The sequence below is a fragment of the Andrographis paniculata genome, unplaced genomic scaffold, assembly GCF_009805555.1.
Source record: "Andrographis paniculata isolate CXL003 unplaced genomic scaffold, ASM980555v1 Contig70END, whole genome shotgun sequence".
Classification (NCBI taxonomy): domain Eukaryota; kingdom Viridiplantae; phylum Streptophyta; class Magnoliopsida; order Lamiales; family Acanthaceae; genus Andrographis; species Andrographis paniculata.
In genome coordinates this window covers 1,621,898-1,643,507 of record NW_026137607.1, presented here as the reverse complement: position 1 = coordinate 1,643,507, position 21,610 = coordinate 1,621,898, and the positions used below count along the sequence as shown (strand labels likewise).

The 21,610-nt window shown below is 34.7% G+C and overlaps 2 protein-coding genes and 1 long non-coding RNA gene across 5 annotated transcripts; 2 read left to right on the top strand and 1 right to left on the bottom strand.

Annotated features, from left to right (window-relative positions):
• Positions 1-1,906: 1,906 nt before the first annotated feature.
• On the top strand, positions 1,907-13,631 carry LOC127264455 (uncharacterized). The gene is made up of 7 exons (XM_051293995.1): positions 1,907-2,638; positions 3,515-3,593; positions 9,591-9,742; positions 11,086-11,209; positions 11,572-11,757; positions 12,301-12,372; positions 12,473-13,631. The coding sequence occupies exons 1-7, from the start codon at positions 2,148-2,150 to the stop codon at positions 13,289-13,291; spliced, it is 1,923 nt and encodes a 640-aa protein (XP_051149952.1). The 5' UTR covers positions 1,907-2,147; the 3' UTR covers positions 13,292-13,631.
• On the top strand, positions 4,012-8,741 carry LOC127264456 (uncharacterized). Its single transcript, XR_007841713.1, has 2 exons — positions 4,012-4,974; positions 6,052-8,741. It is a non-coding gene; the product is annotated as an uncharacterized LOC127264456 (long non-coding RNA).
• A 4,498-nt stretch (positions 13,632-18,129) lies between the features above and the next one.
• On the bottom strand, positions 18,130-21,154 carry LOC127264378 (actin-104). 3 transcript variants are annotated; one of them, XM_051293858.1, is made up of 6 exons: positions 21,001-21,154; positions 20,329-20,415; positions 19,831-20,224; positions 19,126-19,739; positions 18,933-19,007; positions 18,130-18,498 (listed from the first exon to the last, which is right to left on the bottom strand). In XM_051293858.1, exons 2-5 carry the CDS (start codon positions 20,386-20,388, stop codon positions 18,942-18,944), a joined length of 1,134 nt encoding a protein of 377 aa, XP_051149815.1. In that variant the 5' UTR covers positions 20,389-20,415; positions 21,001-21,154; the 3' UTR covers positions 18,130-18,498; positions 18,933-18,941. The 3 variants fall into 3 exon arrangements, with proteins under 3 accessions (XP_051149815.1, XP_051149814.1, XP_051149816.1); XM_051293857.1 differs by having other exon boundaries at positions 18,937-19,007; XM_051293859.1 differs by having other exon boundaries at positions 18,937-19,007; positions 20,329-20,401; positions 21,001-21,147.
• Between the last annotated feature and the right edge of the window lie 456 nt (positions 21,155-21,610).

Below are 21,610 nucleotides of genomic sequence, written 5' to 3'. Positions count from 1 at the left end.
ATATCAAATCAATAATATTTAATTTTTTTTATTTAAAGACACGTAAATAAAAAAAATTGTACCATAAAATTGAATTTTCACATCACATTTATTTATTTTTAATGGATGATTGTACTAATTTCTTACAAAATTCTTATTTTTATCATTATAGTATCAAATCAATAATATTTAATTTTTTATTTAAAGACACATAAATACAAAAAAATTTACCATAAAATTGAATTTTCACATCACATTAATTTTATTGAATTTATTATTGTACTAGTTTCTTACATATTTTGGACTCTTTTTATTTGTAACATCAAATCACACTTATTACTATAACATGTACTACATTGTTGGAAATTAACTATAAATAATCTATCTTCTATTATTTTTACAATATCCTTTGTTCTAAAAATCACTTCTAAAAATGTATATTCCATCTCTTTCAAAGAATAATCATTGCTAGAAAAATGTTTAATTATCTCAATCAAATACTAGTATTGATTCGGACGATGATGTCGAAGCTACTTCTCATTGGTGGACAATACACCAAATTTTCAAACAGTTGTGGGAAGATTTTTCAACAATGAGGCAGGATTCACAATCAGAGAAGAATTTACATTGAGAGAAATCGCGAAGAGTTATTTCATTGTTTGGTGAATAATATTTAAGAAAACCAAACACTACCGATCTACAACGACTTCTCTTTGTTGCAAAAGAACGTGATTTCCCATGGATGATCGAAAGTATTGATTGCATGCATTGGGAATATAAAAATTGTTCGGCTGCTTAGAAATGTCAGTTTTCACGTGGAGATCATGGAAAACCAACAATCGTGTTAGAGACGGTGGCATCCTATAATCTCTGGATTTAACATTAATTTTTTGGTACACCAGGTACATGCAATTATATTAATGTGCTTATCGATCTCCAGTATTTAACGATGTTCTGAAGGGCAGAGCTCTGGAAATAAATTTTGTTGTCAATGGTCACCAACGTAATATGGGACACTATCTTACGGATGATATTTATCCTGCATGGGCAATTTTTATCCAATTAATTATGGTGTGCAAATTTTTTGCTAAAGAAATACTATCTTCTCGAAGGGTCTCATTTACTTTTTCGTGTTGATATTTGAATATTAATTATTATATGAAAATGTAGTACAAATTAAGAGAAAATGACAAAAATACTTCTATTAGTGTCTTATAATACTATTATAATGACATTTGTAAAAAATTATACAAATATAAACATATTTTTAATGTCAAGTAAAGTGAAAAAAAAAAAAAAAAAGAAAGTAAATAAGATAATCAGACGGGGAACTAGTACTATTTTGTAATAAAAATTTGAAATCTCCAAATAGTTGTAATAAGAAGGCGATTCGTGCAACTAAATAAAATGATGCAAATTTCAAAATCTAATTTTCAATTACAAATGGCTATTTAAAAAATATGTTATATGTAAAATTCAATTTCAATAATTGTTGTAAGAGTGAGATAAGAATGTAATTAATATTTATTTCTTAATAAGTTTACAGATGGGATTAGCGATTGATGGCATCCAATATAATGCCAGCCACGCAAGACCTGCAGGCATTTATTGAAATTAAATTAATATTTTATCCCAAGTCATGCAATTATTTAAAATCGATTTTGTTTAGTAAGTGATAAATTTGAAATTGAAAAATTAAATTGGGGTGATAATGTTACAATTATTATATTATTTAAGAATGGATACTGCAGTAATCACCTTGCCATAATCCAGACAGAGGGAAAAGTGTTCTATAAATATTATCGACTGAAATTCCGAAAAAGCCCCTGCCGATTACCGGATTTCCCATGCACTCCGAGGGTTGAAATTGTCATTTAACGTAAAACGACGTCGCGTTCTCCTCCCTCGCCCCCTGAAAAATTTTCCGTTATTAGTTTCTTACTTGTAAAAACCCTACAGAGATGAATGGGGTTTGGTGTGGTGTGGATGCACATTGGCTGATGTGTTTCTTTGATTTGTGCAATTAATGATACTTGTGTAGAAGAGGGGAATTCAAATCCTGCATCCCGACCCCCAATTCTTCTATTAAAGCCTGAATTCGGGCGCTTTGTCGTCGAATTGAAGCTGCAATTTGAAGATTGGAGATTGAATATAAATTGTGGTGATCCATGTCCATGGCGGATCAAGAAGATGGGGATTTGAAGATGGAATCAAGGCAGAGCATGCAGCAGCATGAATCGCCGGAGCCCAAGAGGAGCAAGCCTAGGGAGAATTCAGGTACCGTAAGGGAGGGGGAATCTCCGGAGGCTAGGAATCGGCGCTTACAGCGTGAATTAATGGCTGCTGCTGCGGAGAAGCGGATGGAGGCGGCCAAAGTTTCTGCTGCCGCGGCGGTGAAGAGTGTGGAGATTGGAAAAGATGTTAAAATGGCGGAGGTGGAGACTAAAAGTGAGCCCACAGTTACAGGGAAGAATGTGGAAAGTTTTTCGGAGGTAAAGATATGGACTTCAGAAAGCAGTCATGGAGGCAAGGTTGAGGATAGAACTGACATGTCTGAAACGTCCTTATCGATCTCGGAGGGTGATGAGCTCTTCTTACTAATTTTTGGGAACACAGTTAGTAAAGAAGTACTCGCCCAGTGGTGCAATCAGGGTATAAGGTATATCGTTTATGAGGTTTAACAATTTCTTTTTGATCGGAATTTATGAGGTTTACAGTGCGATGCTATGTACAAGGGGAAGATTATATATATATATATAAACTAGGAATTAAAACAAATAGAATTGATTGGTTTGCTAGTATCCATGGCTATAGTTTTGAACATGGCCATGGGAGCATGAGTTAGTCTTGAAACATCCAGGAGGTTTGGTCTCAATGTTATTGCAGTTCTGTCCGGTGTCTATTGTGCTGATTATTGTTTGATTTACTTGAAGTGTTATCATTGTGTCTTCTTGATGTAGCTGAAGCCTTTTTAAAGTTCCTATCGAGTATAGTAATTTAAAGTGATGTTGTAGTAGTCTTTATCTGATCGCTGTATAATCATGATCATTTCCTCGGTAGGCCTGACTTACTTGGCACATCTTTCTTTCTTAATTTGATGTGTATTATTAAGATTGTGGCACATTCAGGGAGTCAGTGACAGGTTCTTGGAGAACTTGGTCAACTCATTTATTACTAGCTGGTTACGAACTTGGTCAACTCATTTATTGTTAGCTGGTTACGAAAGTAATTTGCTGCAAACATGACCCATCTTTCTAAAATCGCATTCATGAGATTGCTATTATTGTTTGTTTATGCTTATCTATTGAAATAATTCATTTTGCATTGCCAATATGTATTTGCTTATATAACCTCTAAAGCACACCTGATCGTTATGCTTATCAATTGCTCGTAATGCAAGCAAGGGTGCAGTCATTATTATGGTATTTTTAATGGTTCTTGATTCTCTGTAGAATCAAATAATGTAAGTCATGTTTGTCCTGTCACACATAATGAGCTTGCATTTTATGCTCTTTAAACTCAATCTTCCTTATAGGTTTAGCACCGATCCAGAGACATCAATGGGGCTAGTGCAGCATGAGGGTGGGCCATGTGGCGTGTTAGCTGCTATACAGGTATTGGTTTATGTCTAATTTATCTCCAAAGAAACAAATGTCAGTTAGACGAATGGATAGTTCTAGTTACTAGGCGTGTGTTCACTTGGGTTTCGGTGTTTCAGATTTAGAAAATTTTGAGGTAAAAATAGTTGTTGGGTGTAATTTTTTGAATGGAAAATGGGTTCTAGGTGTGATGTTTTTGAAGGGATAATATTGGATTGAATAATGTGAAAATGAGAATGAAGACACAAGGATACGCGACCTAATGCCAAATAATATAAAAATACTATACTATCCTAGCCATCTAAACTTTCAATCACCTAACGACAAGCTTCCGGAAGGGAGTACCGAAGAAGATGGACCATAACAAGTGAGCGGTAAATGGTCAAATCCCATTTTCATAAATTTATAAAAAAGCATTTCACGTGTGCGGTTTTTAGAAAGAATGCCCAATTGCAAACATGGAAATGTTTAGAATAATTAAATAGAAAGTATCTATTATAAAAATGGTTCATTTGTGTTGCATAACTTACTTAAAAATGTACCCAATCAGCATTGCCTTGTGTGAGCACCATTTTGGCTTGCTGTTGGTTAAGCACTTTAAGTGCCTTTTTGGTTTCAGTTGTTGTAATTACACCAGCTCTAGTCATGTATGTTTAATTTCCCTCATTTAATTGCATACTCGTAATTTTGTTACCGTATGAGTTTTTCTTTAAACACCTTCCCTTATCAGGATTCATAAAAATTCCATAGAGTGGAGAGAGTATGCATATAGCTAAATAAATATGAATTATAAAAATGCTTATGAAATTACTTAGAATCATATACAAAAGGAATACACTTTACTTTATATCCGTATACTCGTTTATGGTTCATACTTGTGATGTGTGTTGGTGCTTGCCTAGAACCATGAAGTGTTTGTCTGGTGTGTCATTCTTATATGTTGGTGTTTGGGCTTCACTAAAGTACGTGTTGGTGCATGCCTTGCGTGGAATGTACCTTCTTTGTATAAATATACAAGTAATAGTGCTCTTTGCATGTGTTACTTATTCTATAAAACTGGGTTGTTTTCTTTTTGTAGAAGTTTCCTGTATGGCTATGATCATATAAACCTTCATCCCACATGGAGTGTGGACTACATTCCTATTCTGTCTTGTCAATATCGTAAAGAGTGAGAACTTTACATTGTTTGTCGACTTAGTGCAAACCGTTTTCCTTTATCTGGAGGACCGGTAAACCATCTCTTTCAATGAAAAGAGTCTGACTTTAGAAGTTCATAATATGAGAAGCTTTTTTAGATGAAAGATTTCTCTACCTAAATACAAAGGCGAGGATTGGAAGGGCATGCATATTCTGGCAAGGACAGTCAGAGCTGTAACTTCAGCGGCAATATGACTACGTTAGTTCAAAGTTCTATTGCAAAATTGTTTATTGCCTATCACATGTCATGATTCAGAAGTGACAATCTTTCTTTATGTGTTTTGAGCCATAGTTGTAAATAGTGCACAACGTGTTCTACAAGTCTTAATATTAATGCGCGCGCACACACACACACACACATATATATATATATATATATGCAATCAATATAACACACTTGCAACAAAAAGAAAATAATCACTCAAGTATTTTAATGTTAAAAAGTTGGCACCCTAGTTCCAATATTTGAAGAAAGAAAGCACTTCCAAAGCCGTAGATGAGATTTATGAGGATTAGAGCACCGAGCAACAAATAGGGAAAGAAGGAAACACCGTGAATGCCTATCGATCCGGTTATGTACATATATATAGAGAGAGAGGAGAGACCTTCCTAAAACCATCCTTTAGATTGACTCTATTAAAGCTCTCGGTTAGATTATGGACACAATACCCTCATAAAAGCTCAACTTTAAGCGAAAATAATCTTAGATTTCCTTGCCAAGCATAGAGCTTTTTATTGGATGGATCTTATTACTTGGCTCTAAATTTCACTACCTTTGACCTAGCATATGTTCTCTTTTTTTGGTTGGTTTGAAGTGTTTCACCTCTACCTAGTATCGCTGTTTCTATTGTATCCCTTAGGGACTTTTAATATATAAATCTTTTGGTTGTATTTGGTTGGTGATTTTCTCAAAGATTTTTACTATTTACCAAATTTTCTCTTTAACAACATTAAATCAAATTCCTATTTTTTATTTTTTTACATTATAATAAAATTTATTTTTACATTCAATAGATCACATCAATACATATTTATATTTATATTACATTAGACAACTATTCAAATTCAAAAATTTTACTATACAAAACTCAAATCTAAAATGCAAACTCTTAACCAAACACACCCTTGATTTCCAAAAAAAAAAAGTTTATCCTTGTCATTGCTATCTTCACTAAGCTCTTCAACCTTAATGTTTTCCTCATCCACGTCTTTATCAACTAATTCATATTCTCTTATGCCTTGCCTGGCAATTGACCGATGGCAACAAATGGCACAGTGGGAGGCTAAAGAGACAAGAGGACGTTTTCATAGGCAAGAAGAGGCAAAAGATATGAACAAGAGTGTGCCTTTTTCCATGGCGAAGCGCTTTAGGCGAACCTTGTGATAGCGAATGTTGAGCCATTTATAAACACATATGGGAAGGGCAAACATAGTATGTGTATAACATGATTATAGTAGATAATCCTTTAAAGTTGACTACACCTATTGTTTCTCAAGGTCATGGGTTTTCAAGGTCCCAAGTAGGCATGCAACTCAGGATAGTCGTAAACTTTGCTCTCTCACTCCATTACTGGGCCCCTCAAAGGTATCATCAAAATTGATGCCCATCATATACTAAACTTTAGATTTACGTGAGTTTAGTACAGGTTGGATTTTTGGTTTTTGTCTATATATATTGTATAGCTAGTTTCTTAGGTTACAGGTTTTCTAATAGTTTAGAGTCTTTTTCACCATCGGAGCAACAATTCTATGTTGGTCTTTTTGTACATGATGTTTTGAGTTTTTGCATGATATATACAGGTTGGAGGTTCCGTTCCAACCCCCTTGCGACCGGTGAGATTCATTATTAAAATAAAAAGGTCCCAAGCAAATGACCCTAATGGAGTTATAAAACATTTTTTTAGAATAAAATACATTTATTGATAAGAAAGCACACAAATAATACAAGAGGATTTGAAAGAAAGGAAGTTGCGAAAGCCAAATAGATTGTTAAAAAACGATCTGGGTTTCCAACCTAAAATCAATTGGTATTAAGTGACCTTCACCCTTATAAAGTAGAAGAGCCCCAACATCATATTCAATGTAGGACAATATTCAACCCTCTCCTCTCGAGACGATAATCTCGAAAATCCATACAGGATCAATACTCAATATGGATACCATGTTAAGAAGGGATCCGAATTTTCAACCTAAAACTAATTGGTGATTGGTGGAGTGGCCTTCACCCTTTAAAGTAGGAGAGCCCCAACATCATGTCCAATGTGGGACAATATTCGACATAGATAAATCAGCATTTCCTCTAGCACCACACTAGCAAAGTGGCTTTCCACTGCATTTGCACTTCTAAGAAAAAATAATGAGGGTATCTTTCAAGAAAGCGCTGCAACTTGTTGAACTCAAAATCTAATTTATAAGGTGGGGTATAGCTGTGGATTTATGCAAGAGCATTTTTTGGGGAGAAGTCCTAGTTGGTGTTTTAGAATAGCTTCAAGAGTGTAAATAATCGCCAAAAATTTTCCACGTTTGAATCCTTAATGCCAATGAACTCGTAAATGATGAAGAGGAAGTGGTTTTTATGGTCTCTAATAACTGCTCCAAGATTACCAAATGCTGAGCCATAAGCCATTAGTATTGATTCTCCACGAAGAATGTTCCAATAACTCCATTTGGCAACTTGCTTGGGACCTGGTGATTTTGTATGGGCATGAGAGATGTCTTCAAGGTTTGTCAGTAAGGAAATTAAGGAAGATTCCTGCTAGGGAAATGAGCTTGGTACCATTCATCAACTGTCTAGCAGGCTTGAAGAATGACCTATTCAGCAGAAAATCTTTATTGTTTGAAATAATACCATTTCGGGCCTTCCAAATCTCCTAAAGAATGGCTTTGCACAATCTCCCAAATCTGGATATTTGTATGGAGTGAGCGAGGGAAGACCATTGGAAAATGAGATCATGAACGAATGGAGGAAATATGGAATACTATGGGGTAAAGGAGGAAAAGATGGTAGACCAAATCGCAATGAAGGTGGCAAAGAAGGCAAGCTACTTCTGGAATCCAACAGCCTCTATGTACAAGAATATCTCTAATTGAGAGGTGGCCTGAAAGAATCTTCCAAACAAAGGTATTATCTTCGAGAGATGCATTAGGGGACCTATACAAAACCTACAAATAGAAACATATATTTTATTTACCATATTATTTTGCTTTGATGGTGCATCCAAGTACCATTGGCATCTATTAGTAGTACAAAAACTTTAGCGCGAGATTTAGAGATAATTATTGAGATTTTCAATTTACTTCGATATTAAGAGTACTAGGTACAATCCTAGTTGTTAGCAGAACAAAGGCTCTTTGAGGTCACGATTCATGGTGCATGGCGTGGCTATTGCCATAAATAATTACAACGCAGTCATTTTTAATATAGAACTATATATGAGTCCTTGAGCTATTAATCTAAAAATTATATTCCTTCCGCTCGTGAAAATTATGTAAGTTTGTTTGGACACGAAAACTAATAAATAATAATATATTAATGTTAAAGTAGGGTAACTAAAAAATAAAGTAGGGGCTATTATGGGAAATTTATTAAAAATTGATAAAAATATGATGAGGTAAGTAGAAAAGTAGCGTCAAATTGGTTATATTTGTTAAAATAGAGGTAATTAAATTTTAGATGGATAAAGTTTTTTAACTATAAATGAATTAGGCATAAGTTTAAGTTTAGCGGATGGCCCAAAAAGGAATAGTGAGATAAGTTTAGTAGGGGACGGAGGGAACATATACTCAAGATGTTAATATAGCTACAAATAAATCTACTTATAAGAATAATATTTAATAAGTCTCAAAGCATTAATCATCAAAATAAATTTTAACATTTATATGTTTGGGGTATTAGGCATACAGTTTCCAATTATGTGTATATAATTATATATTAAAAACGTGTGTGAAAAAAAAAAAAAAAAAAAAGTGCAAGTGTGCACCACATAATGCTGAACAGCACCTAGGATGCACTTAAAACCATGAATTTCTACATTTATTGCTACTAATATTTGCACTGATTAAATATAAAATGAAAATGGTATGCTATTTGAAAGTTTGTCTCATATGTATGACACTATATTTAAATGTTAAAATTTGTAAGAAATAAAAATAAAAATAAAAAGTTGTTTTCATTATAAAATAGGTGGAAATAGTGGTTGTGTTCTCTTGTGTTCCCATTTTCAATTTTTGTTTTCATTCTCCTATTTTTTCTTGAAAAACATCATATTCAACAACCATTTTTCATACAACACATCTCATCAAGCCACTATTCACCTAAAAATTTTTGAAAACAAACACATACAACGAAAATTCAAAAGAACACAATTAGAGTTTGGAAGAACTTTCTAGAAAAACTAATACTTAAAAATGAATAGAAATAAAATCATTTATGCTAAAAAAAAAAAAATAGGAACAATATATGGTGTTCCTTGCACTTTCGTAAAAAGTGCCCAACAAATGTCATCTGGAAGTTCCAGTGAAGTTGAGCATTCTTATAGTAGAATGGCACATAGGATCACTAATCCGGGTATCATTTTGGTTTTTCAATTTTTGCATTAGAAGGCCTGTTGGAAGTTAGGGTACTCTTGTGCATATTTGTGTGTGAGTGTTCCGATGTGACATCGAAATTTAATCTGTTTTTAGTTTTAATATTTCTATATGGGGCCATGTTTGCATGAGAGCTTGGAAAAAGTTTCTTATTTTCATTCTTCTGATCTAGTTAATATCTTGTGTTTTATTCTCGCTAATCTCATCATATATTGACTTTGCGTGCAGGCTTTTGTGCTTAAGTATCTTCTATTCTTTCCAGAAGAGTCTGATATAGCTGCACTGAACATGTCATCAAGTGTGTCTGTCAGAAGGGTGCCCAAGAGTGAACCTGTTGCTGCTGACATTTTCTCCTCTCTTTCAGAAGAAAAAAGATCAAGGTTTTTAAATTTTTTTATCCTTTCTCATTATTGGTAGGTTTTTTCTTTTTTTCCTTTTTTTTTTTTTTTTTTTTTTTTTTAGATTGACACCTTAAACATGAAATGAAAGAGAAATTATAGGTGTGTTACTGGTGATTTTTTTTTATAGGTTTTGATTTTGGTTTTTGGTTTAAATGGTGAGTTGGATGTGATTTATTGTGATTTGTGAGAGAAGATATTTTTATATGAAATTGTGAGTATTGCATAAAAAATAAACTGTAAAAAAAGAAAAAGGAAATTCCCAAAGTAAATAGAGCCTATATGTATCCCTAGGTTCTTGGATTAAGAATTCCACTAGCTCTGATGACTATTGTACTCACACTTATTTCACTAACTGAATTCCTTTAGAAGTTCGGTTTTGAGGTTATTGTGATCATATGAATAAATCTGGACTATACGGGAATCAATAGGTATATTAAGTAATAGAGAATTTTTGTTTTTGTGTTTCTAGATGAAGATTTTAGCTCCATAACTATTGTCTTTTTGGTTTATTTATTGTAAAAATCATATTTGAGAACCCTATCTACATATTGACCGTATATGCAATTTGTGGGCCCATGTTTATTCTAAATATGTCGTGAAATTACTTGCACAGAATTTTAACCATTTGTTACTCTAGGTCCAAAACAGTTTATGATATTCTGATTGTTTCTTATTCTTCTCACTAGAATAGGGGCAAGAGGGTGAATCTTCACTTAATTTAAAGAAGAATCAGAAGACGAGAAATTTTTTGTTCAACATGGTTCAGACTGGTCTTTTTGGCTTTTGGTTAATTTTAACGGCGATATGTTTCAAGCTGTCATTAATCTTTGCATTCAGTGTTCACTGTTGGTTCTACAATTTTCGTTCTTTAAAAATATTTCCTCTAGAAGTATTCTATAGTTTCAAATTCAATATTCCCTCTTGTTGGAATTATTATTAAAATGGATAGTCTAGGCATCAGCAAAGTTCTATTCTGAACCATTTCGAGTAATTCCTGCAAACTTCAATCTCTTTAAATATGATTTTTAAGTATGTTTATTTTTTATTTATAATTTTAATAGTTTTATCTTGTCGTAAGCTGGATTATCATGCTCGTTGTACCAATTTACACTGATAAGCTGAAGGATTGTCTAGATTCCATGAGAACTTGTTATTGGGAATGATATTTTTGTTGCCTCCAAACTAAGAAAATTGTTTGTGGATGTTTACTTCTATTCAGTGTTTGGTGAAGTCTTTCATGCATTGTTCGAATGGATTAAATCGATGAATTACGAAGTGGTTATTCTATTTTCATTTACACAAATTTGCTGCTTTTCGAACAGGGCCTTGGTAAGGAGCATGAGTGAGATACTCTTTACGTGCGGACATGACGAAAAAGCACGGATAGTATCTCTGAATATAATTGATGATAGTCTTATCAAGTCCATCAACAGATCAGAGGATGAGGTGAATTTCACTGTTTTGCCAAACTTCTACAACTTTTACTACATTATTCATGTAGAGATTTTGGTGTTATTCTTGTGCTAAAATTGTTGTCTACTTGCACACAATAAGAAGGTAAAAATATTTTTTTAATTGTGAGATATGGGCTTTGTTTGGTTTTGCTTTTGGTTTGAAAGCAAAATCATCATTATTCAACCTGCACAATTTTTAACAGAGATATATTATTTTTTTTTACAAAATATCATATTAAAATACTATTTAAACTAAAACTCAAATAAAAAATTACAAACCAAAATCAAACAAACCCATGGAGTTGGACACATTTGTGAGCACAACCTTTACCTCTTACTTATCACTTCATGCAGGTCATTGCTAGTGTGCTCGGGGGAGTGTCTATTGAGTCAGGATCCGACTTGCAGAAGTTTCTGAGAGTTGATACCTACACTTCTTGGACAACCGCATTTCGGAAGCTTGAAGCTATGCTTCCTATTTTCAGAAGTCGCTTGGGAGCACTGATCTTTTTAATATCTGCCTTGCTCTCTCGAGGAGTGGTATGTTTTTTTTTTTTTTTCAGTTTTATTGAATCTTATTTGATGTATACATTTTTACATATATGACTTGATTCTATGTATTAATTGAATTTTTAGCTTAAAGGAAGAAAATTTCCAAAACTTTATATCTCATTTATGTGTAGTCTATGTGCAAAATCTTTTGGGTATCTTGCACTTTAAACCAGAAAACCATTGTTCAATATCGGTATTATTCACTATTAGATATTATAATTCCGCATTATACATGAATAATATAAAGACATGGAATTTTAATTGCTCATAAATATGTTTGCCAGAGAGAGAGAAATAAGAGATTATAAATGTGCCCTATTTTGAAAATTTTCGAAATTATTTGGGAGCATAGTGCCAACAGACAATCGACACCCTTTATATCTCATTAATGTGCAATCGACGTGCATAATCTTCTGATTATTGGGTACCTTGCATTTAAACCAGAAAACCGTGCTTTAATATCCATATGATTCACTATTAGATATTACAATTACCTTTTTGATTTGTATTTGATTGTCAATTTGTTATTAGGATAATGTTAAAGAGGATAGGGATGATCCGAGCCAGCCATTGGTTACTGCTCCATTTGGGCATGCATCACAGGTATTACCAAATTTGTCTATAATGGTAGACATTTTGTCTTGGTGACTGAGGTTTGCTCATTCTCTAACCTTGGACAGCTTTGATATTTTTTATGCAATAGGAAATTGTAAACCTTTTACTCTCGGGGAGCGCTGTCGCTAATGTGTTCGATGGAAGGATGGACTTGGGAGGGGGCATGTTTGTAAAGGGCATTTCGACAATTGTCGAAGTTGGATTTCTCACTCTTCTGGAGTCCCTAAACTTTTGCAAAGTCGGGCAGTATCTGAAATGTCCAAGGTGGCCGATATGGGTGGTCGGAAGTGAATCTCACTATACAGTTCTGTTTGCCCTCGACATAAAGGTCCAAGAGGAAAATGAACTTGAAAGTCGGGAATCGCAGATCCGGAGAGCATTTGATGCGCAGGATCAAAGTGGAGGTGGTGGCTTCATTAGTGTCGAAGGCTTCCACGAAGTTATCCGGGAAACTGACATTAAAATTCCAGCAGAGAAGGCCGAGCATCTCTGTAGCACCGGCTATATCGTATGGAGTGAATTTTGGCAAGTTATACTCGATTTGGATAAGAGTTTAGGGGGCGTGAAGGATTCGTCTGGAATGATGGGAAAGAAAGTCTTCGATCTTTACCATTTTAATGGGATTGCGAAATCGATCGCCAACGGAAGCTATCATGAGAATCCAATCCAACGGCCAAGACTGACGAAACTAAGAGTCTCGGTGCCCCCAAGATGGACGCCGGAGGAATTCATGATGGACATACCGGTGACCTCTGGGTCAGGCGAGGAAGGGAACTCGAACGGAACGTCGTCTAAGACGCCTCCTGCTACTGCTCCTGCACAGCATGCCCCTTTGGTTGACTGCATCAGAACGCGTTGGCAGCGTGCAGTTTGCAACTGGGACGGGGATGCGCCCAGCATTGTATGATTCGATCGACCGACGATTGACCGACCGACCAATCTAGCGGGATTGGATTGGTATTGAAGAATGAATGATCATCTTCCAAGAGGAACAGAACTGAACAGAACAGATGGTTTTTTGTTGTTGGTATGTGCCTGGCTGCTTGTGTTGTGGTCTACATCTATCTTTTCAATTGTGATGTAGCATATCCATGCATACTCCCAATGTTTGTTGAACTACATCTCTCTCTCTCTCTCTCTCTCTATATATATATATATTGGGACAAAAGTAGTGCATAATAATTTATGTGATCCTTTTGAATTGAATTGCATTGATTATATGTATTTATATTGTTAATTATTTTTTATATTAACTTACTCTTGTTAGCTGATTCAATTGGGACTACATGATTCAAAATAATGATTTAATATTAGTTATTTATACCTAAATTGACCATTTAAACAATTTATATACAATTTTTTTGGGTTCAAAATACCAACCACTAAGAATTACACTTATGCGGATGATATTTGTAATTTAAATTTTCAAATAAATTGAAAAGATTTAGTCGACATCATCTATTTATTTCTATTAATTAATATGTTGTCTTCTGTTGACTACTTGTCCGTAAAGTCCATTTGTCTTCACTCACACGCCGCACAGAGAGTTCTCTTAAATAGATTGTCTCATCTATATTGAATCAATGCACTTTTTCATGCGTTTTATCAAAATAATTGTTATTTTATTTGCATTGTTCTCAATAAATAAATAAATAAATATACAATATTTTCTCTAGAAAAATAAAAAATATTGCTCCCCTATCCACAAAAAGTATGCTCGTATGAATATATTTTTTAATGAATACAATATTAAATTGATTCATTGTAGCATAAAATAAGAATATTCTAGAAAATAACTATATAATGTTTGTGACGTTAGACATGGGTCCAAAAGCACCCAAATATGAAGGAGGCTCGAAGACAAAAGCGGAGCTGGAACTCCCAGGCCACGGAGTTGCGCAATAGCAATGGAACTTCAGGCCGTTGAGCCAAAGACCGCTGTCTCCACATAGCCGAAAACAACCTTCATTGGACTGTGATGTCTCCATAAACCAAAGGATTGCTGCATCCACAGGGCCAAAAACAGCACCGTCCATGGACTCTGAGGCAGCAACCTCCATTAACCTTGGGCAGTAACTCCTTGGACTATGGTGCCTCCATCCCGAAACAATTATTCTATAAAGTCGAACATTGTTGCCTCCACAGAGCTAAAAACAAAAACCTCCATTGGCTTTAGGTTAGCGGCTCCATACCGAAAGTCAATGAAAGATCTACATACTTCCATGTTTTATTCAGAAGACTCCTCGGAGACAGGCCGACATAAGAAAAAACTGAAGACTCCAAACAACTTAAAGCTGTTGGGGATAAAACCCCGTAGACCGGCTAAGATATAATAGAGGCGGTCGGAGTAAGTGGTAGACATGTACAAGTGCAATGGAGGCGGTTCGGAGTAAGCCGTGGACCAGTTCAAGTGCAATGGAGGCGGTTCAGAGTGAGTCCAATGGTTGAGAATTGAGTAGAGGGAGTTGTCATGCGGTTGAAGTGAGTCCAACAGTTGAAAATTAAGTAGAGAAAGTTGTCAGACAGTTAGAAGAAGTTTAAAAGAATAACTGCACCACTCTCCTTAGAATCTAGGGTATGTTAGGATAAATATAGTAAAACACACCAAACACACACAACGACAAGAACACATATCTTATCCTTAATTTCTTTTATCCTTTTATTTTCTAGTTTATCCATAGATTTTAGGAGATTATCCGAATTTCTTGCTAATTCATGTTGTCTTTTGTTAATTTCTTGCTAATTTATGTTTCCAGCATGTTTTTGTCCGCTTTTCAGTAAATTTATCCGAGTTTTAATAGATTTTAGTTAATTCCATCGAAATGGGTCGTTTAGGCTCGAAGCCGTGCAAGCTCCACCGAATGAGCTGCCCTCAATCGATGACGGACATGCTTTTTCAAGTACTTCCGCAACTCATACCGACGGAATTGACGAACGGTCTAACTTCTAAATTTTAAGTTCCAACAATTACATAGTTGTAAATAAATGGAATATCGAATGTTATAAATTAAAGAATATGTAAAAATAATTTTTTGCTATAAATAAAATCTGCATATTTTTGTGAGAAAATAAAATAAACATAAACTTAATTGATAGAGAGAATATACAAAAGAAAAAAAAAAATCTCGATTCAAAACTAAAACCAAACAAAATATAATTTGTTCATTTTTCTCAATTACTTATTATTAAACTATTTTCAAAAAAATATTTTATATGCGAGTATTCTTTTAGTTTTTTTCTCCCAAACATTTTTCCAGAAAAATAAATATATATTGTCCGTACCTCACATAAAAAAGTATCCATTCCAATTAGTTTACAAAACAAACACACCCCAAATTTTTTATACACAATCACATTTCGTAATACTTTGCTATATAAAATAGTAAAAAATACTCCCTCCGTCCCAACTCAAAATACATTTTTTACCATTTTTCGTCCATTCCACTTCAAAGCATCAATTTCATTTTTTAAGTAAAATTAATTTTACACTAATACCAAAATACATTTAACTTTTACCTACATTACAAATATACCATTACACGTACAATTACTTCAAATCAAAAATGTCAGAATCTCTTATACACTTCCACTAACAAATAAAATATTATTATTTTTTAATTTACCGCAAAACTCCAAAAAACCTTTTTGGAGTGGAACGGAAAAAGTATAAACATATAAAATATATATACATGTTGGCACCGCATTTCGATTCTACGAGTTCCCAAGTCCTGAAATATCTTGCACCCTGAAATCAAGCAATACTGTTAAAGTCCCATCAGTACTCCAAATAGTGTGTCTTAAATCAGGCAATATTGTTGGATGACTTTAAATAGTCGGATCTCTGGACGATTTTGAACCTTGACGATTAAATCTAAAGGATTACAAATCGAGTCTATTGGGATTCATGCAATACTGTTAAAAAGTAAAATTAACAAGGCTTGGATAAAGTTCACATAAATTCTAAAAGCACATATAGAAATTGGCTTAATTATAAGTTTAACTATAAAAGGCAAACAAAAAAAAATATACAACCTCCATCCAGCTCTAAGGGTCCAATTTATTTTTTACATGTTGATATTTAAATATTAATTATTATATGTAAACGTAGTAGAAATTAATTGTAACAAAAATACTTCTATTAGTGTCTTATAATACTATTATAATGACATCTGTGCAAAAATTTATACAAATAAGGACTGAAAGTACAACCTTGATAGAGTAAGGATAAAAATATTTTTAATGTAAGTATAATGACGCAAAAGGTAAATGAGACCCTTAGAGCCGTACGAAATAAGTAGATTGAATAAGACTCCGAGAGAAGCTTGGGAATTGCTGAACGGCATGGCTATGAACTCTCAACAATTTGGGTCAAGGGATGTCGTGGAAGTGAAATAAGTTGCCGAGGTAAGTTCTCCTATGCAACAACAATTGAATGAGCTAACTGTTTTTTTGAGAAAACTTGTTGTAAGGAACGCTCAAGTGAAGCCATGTGGGATTTGTGCGAGTGTTGAGCATACATTGACACAAGAGGTGGAAGTGAATGCTGCAGGATTTATGGTTCATATTCAAACACATACAATCCAGGATGGCGAGACCACTCCAATTTTCGATATGGGAATCAAAATCAGCAATTCTTTGGACAACGTCAACCACCGGGTTTTCAACCACATACACATCAGTAGCCACAAAGGACCATGCCTCAAGCTTCGGTTCTTGGTAACTCCTTGCACGATATGGTTAAAACTATTGCCTCTAATGTTTTGCAATTTCAGCAAGAGACAAGGACAAGCATTAAAAACTTGAAAGATCAAATGTCTTAAGTTGTGAAAGAGGTGCGGGATATGAAAGAGAAGGAGAAAGGTAAGCTACCAGCTCAAACCCACATGAACTCGAGCAATGTTACTTGAATGGTCTTGCGAAGTGGTAAGGAGCTAGAAGATCTGAAGGTTATTGCACGAAAAGAGAAAGCTAAAGAGGAGATTGAGCAAGGAGCGAATAAGTCAACTGATCAGGTGAATTCTAAACTTCTTACTCAATCAAATGCTAATGTTGCTCCATTTCCTCACAGGTTAGCGAAACCGACTAATAGCGACAAAGACAAGGAGATCATGAAGATGTTCAAGAAAGTAGAGCTAAATATTCCTTTACTCGATGCAATTAATCAAGTCCCCCGTACGAAATTTCTGAAAGAACCGTGTACCAAAAAACAGAAGTTGAAATGGGACAATTAATACAAAACTCTATACATGTTTCTTATTTATCCTCCAAAAAAATCAGGAGCAACCCCAGATAATAAATCATATCTTCACACACATAATGTATATACATACACATATGGATGTATAATATATACACGTGTTACTATGTGTGTGGGAATAAGAAGGGTTAATGGGATAGTGAATCTAGGAGCAAACCCCCACCTTTTGATTTTTAGAGTAGTTATTCCGACTTATCCCATGTCATCTCTCTTTTTATACAGTCTTTCTTCTTTTGTGTTTGGCCTCTAATCATCCCATTTATATTTTGTGCTCTTTAATCTCTTTTGACTTGGAAAACCTTCCTCTTGAAACCAGACAGACCCTAGTAGCATGAGGTCTGGTTTGTCGGGGGGGTCACTGTGCTTGAAAAGCCCTGATCAGTTAGACTGTCCTCTAATCTTACAGGTCATGAATAAGCACATGGATAAATAATAATAATAATAATAATAATGATACTAATTATAATAATAACAAAAAGACTAGGACAGACAAAAAAACAGTTGTAAGGTCACTTGAGCATTACAAAGCCAATCAATCATCCACATAGGCATAGACTTGTCCTAAACAACCAAACCATATAAGTTTATGTAAAATAGAGATACATCCCCAACATAACAACAAAATGCCAATTAACAATAACAATAATAATAATACTAATAAACACACTAAAATCCCATCCCACTCTCACTCACTCACATTCCAAACCTCAATCCACACAAAATCAAGAAAAACCATAACATCTCCTGCTCATGTCCATGAAAATTGGGGGTTCCAAACCCCGATCATTTCTTCCTTCGCACCCACATTTCTAGAATCCCAATACTCGCATACTAATTCCGGCATTGATATCACCAACCTTCAATCCAAAACAAGAAACATATAAAACGACGGAACCGGAAAGAAACAAGACAGGGAGACCAAACCCAATTTTCATATGCCCAATAAAATTTTTTTCAGATTAGGACAGATATGAGATAATAATAATAATAGGTGCGTTTGTTTGTGGGTTTTAGTTTTTGGGTTTGGATTTTTGAATAGTAAAAAATTGAATTTGAATAGTTGTTTAATGTAATATAAATAGGTATTAATACGATGTTTTGAATATAAAATAAATTTAAAGTATAAAATAAAAAAATTTAAAAAAAAAAATTGTTTGATTTGATATTTTTTGACAAAAAAAAAAAAAAAAGAATCTGAGTAGTAAAAACTTGTCGTACAACCCACAAAAGAACACAACCTTAGCTTTCTGTTACATAATAATTAAAAAGGCAAAAGATTACAGTCACTTACTCACCAAGCTTAGAAGCACTTCCTATGGACAATTGCAGGGCCAGATTCTTCATACTCTCCCTTTGAGATCCACATCTACACAAATAAAGATAAATGGTGTGAGTAATTATATATGTCAATTCTGATCTTACCAAAGGACTATCGAGAATATATTGATGATGTAAGATGTAATGGGGAAGATTGAGTTACTAACCTGCTGGAAAGTACTGAGTGAAGCTAGGATTGATCCTCCAATCCAAACACTATACTTCCTTTCAGGCGGCGCAACAACCTTAATCTTCATGCTGCTTGGAGCGAGGGCAGTTATTTCCTTGCTCATACGATCTGCAATGCCGGGGAACATGGTTGATCCGCCACTGAGCACAATGTTTCCATACAGATCCTTCCTGATATCGACATCACATTTCATAATAGAGTTGTATGTTGTTTCATGAATTCCTGCAGCTTCCATTCCGACCAATGAAGGCTGGAACAAGACTTCTGGACAACGGAATCTCTCGGCACCAATGGTAATAACTTGTCCATCGGGCAACTCATAGCTTTTTTCTATAGAAGAGCTGTTCTTTGCGGTCTCAGTTTCTTGCTCAAAGTCAATAGCAACATATGCAAGCTTCTCCTTCACATCACGAACAATTTCCCGCTCTGCTGATGTGGTAAACATATAACCTCTTTCTGTAAGGATCTTCATGAGATAATCAGTGAGGTCGCGCCCAGCAAGATCCAGCCGCAGAATAGCATGGGGAAGGGCATACCCCTCGTAGATAGGAACAGTGTGGCTCACACCATCACCAGAATCGAGCACAATACCTGTTCGAGAGAAACACAATTAATAATCAAATCAAGATCTTGTGAATATAACAAATAGTTGCATCATTTCACATATCCACAAAATTCATACCAGTTGTTCGCCCACTGGCATACAACGAGAGGACAGCCTGGATGGCAACATACATTGCAGGCACGTTGAAAGTCTCAAACATAATTTGAGTCATTTTCTCTCTATTTGCCTTGGGGTTGAGAGGCGCCTCGGTGAGCAGAACAGGATGCTCTTCAGGAGCAACACGAAGCTCGTTGTAGAATGTGTGATGCCAAATTTTCTCCATGTCGTCCCAGTTGCTGACTATACCATGCTCAATTGGGTACTTCAAGGTGAGGATACCTCTTTTGGATTGAGCTTCATCTCCAACATAAGCATCTTTTTGCCCCATTCCAACCATCACACCTGTATGTCGGGGACGACCCACTATGCTGGGGAACACTGCCCTGGGGGCATCATCACCAGCAAAGCCAGCCTGTAGTCAAAGCACATAAGCAATTAAGCAAAAATAACAACATTGCAATTTCATCATCCATGAAAAAAAAAAAGAGAGGATAACTAGAAAGATAAACAACTCACCTTAACCATTCCAGTACCATTATCAACAACAAGGGGTTGAATATCCTCTCCCTCAGCCATCCTGATTTATGCTCTGTAAATTACAGGCTGTGAACAAAAAGAATAAGCTAAAACACTATAAGAAAGTAAGAAACACATCTCATCTTTCCCTTCAGAATAAAAAAGCATTCAAAAATAAAAATCCATTCAAAATAGCTACTGATTTTCATTTGCAAAATCGGTTATAAAATCTCGATGTTTCCATTTACTAATAATCAATACAACCACGAGCGAGATAATTCTACCGTACTTTAAAAAAAAAATAAAAATTAACAGAGCCACCGAAATCAGATTAATCGAAACTTGACAAAGATCTTGTCGTGTTCTATTAATAAATTTCCTTCTCACGTACAAAATAAGAAACTCCAGTTCAGTCAACATACATGACTTTTATTACAAATTACACAGAACGACTTGGCTGATTTGCTCTACACCGCATACAGATCGATGACTTCCGGATCCTTAACAAGGTTTGATCAAATCAATTCAACACAGATCACAACACGAAAAAACTTCAATTAATACCCACAAAAAAAGACGGGTACTGGCACACAACACATCAGACAAATCCAACACAAACCTCAATCAGAGACGATAAACTCAAGTAAACAGAGATTTGAAATTGAAGCTCACCTTCGATCTGCTTTTGCTTTCTGGCGAGTCCCAAAAATGCACTCTTTAACAGTAAAAAGAACTCACTAGAAACCGATAGTTGGAATATTTGTAAGAGAGAGAAAGAGAGAGAGAATGTTGGGAACGAGAATCTTGCTTATATACTCTGTTTCGAAAGGAAGTGCGGACAAAGTGAAATTGAAATTAACATGAAATGCAAATGCAAATGCAAATGCACATGCAAATGCAAACGAACAATGAGCATTTTCGAGGCGTGTGGAATGAACCAAAACTTGTATTATAAATTTAATCTATCATTAATAATATAATAATACGCATTAATTAAAAAAAATTAATTGTCAATTCTGAAAGCATTCGATGACTCAGAAACCACATATTAAAAATTTAAATAAATTCGGAAAATATTAGAATGTTGATTATATGTTTTCAAGTCAATAATTTGGTGCTACTTGGTTGAATATTCCTCAATTTCTCAGTTTGTGTGTGACACTAATCCACTATCGTTTCCACGATATGAATTCGTCTTCAGCTTCAAGTATGGCATTATACAAAGGCGGGTATAAATTATTTTGGTGGTTATACAATTTTTCCTTTTTCTAAAAGTATTTTG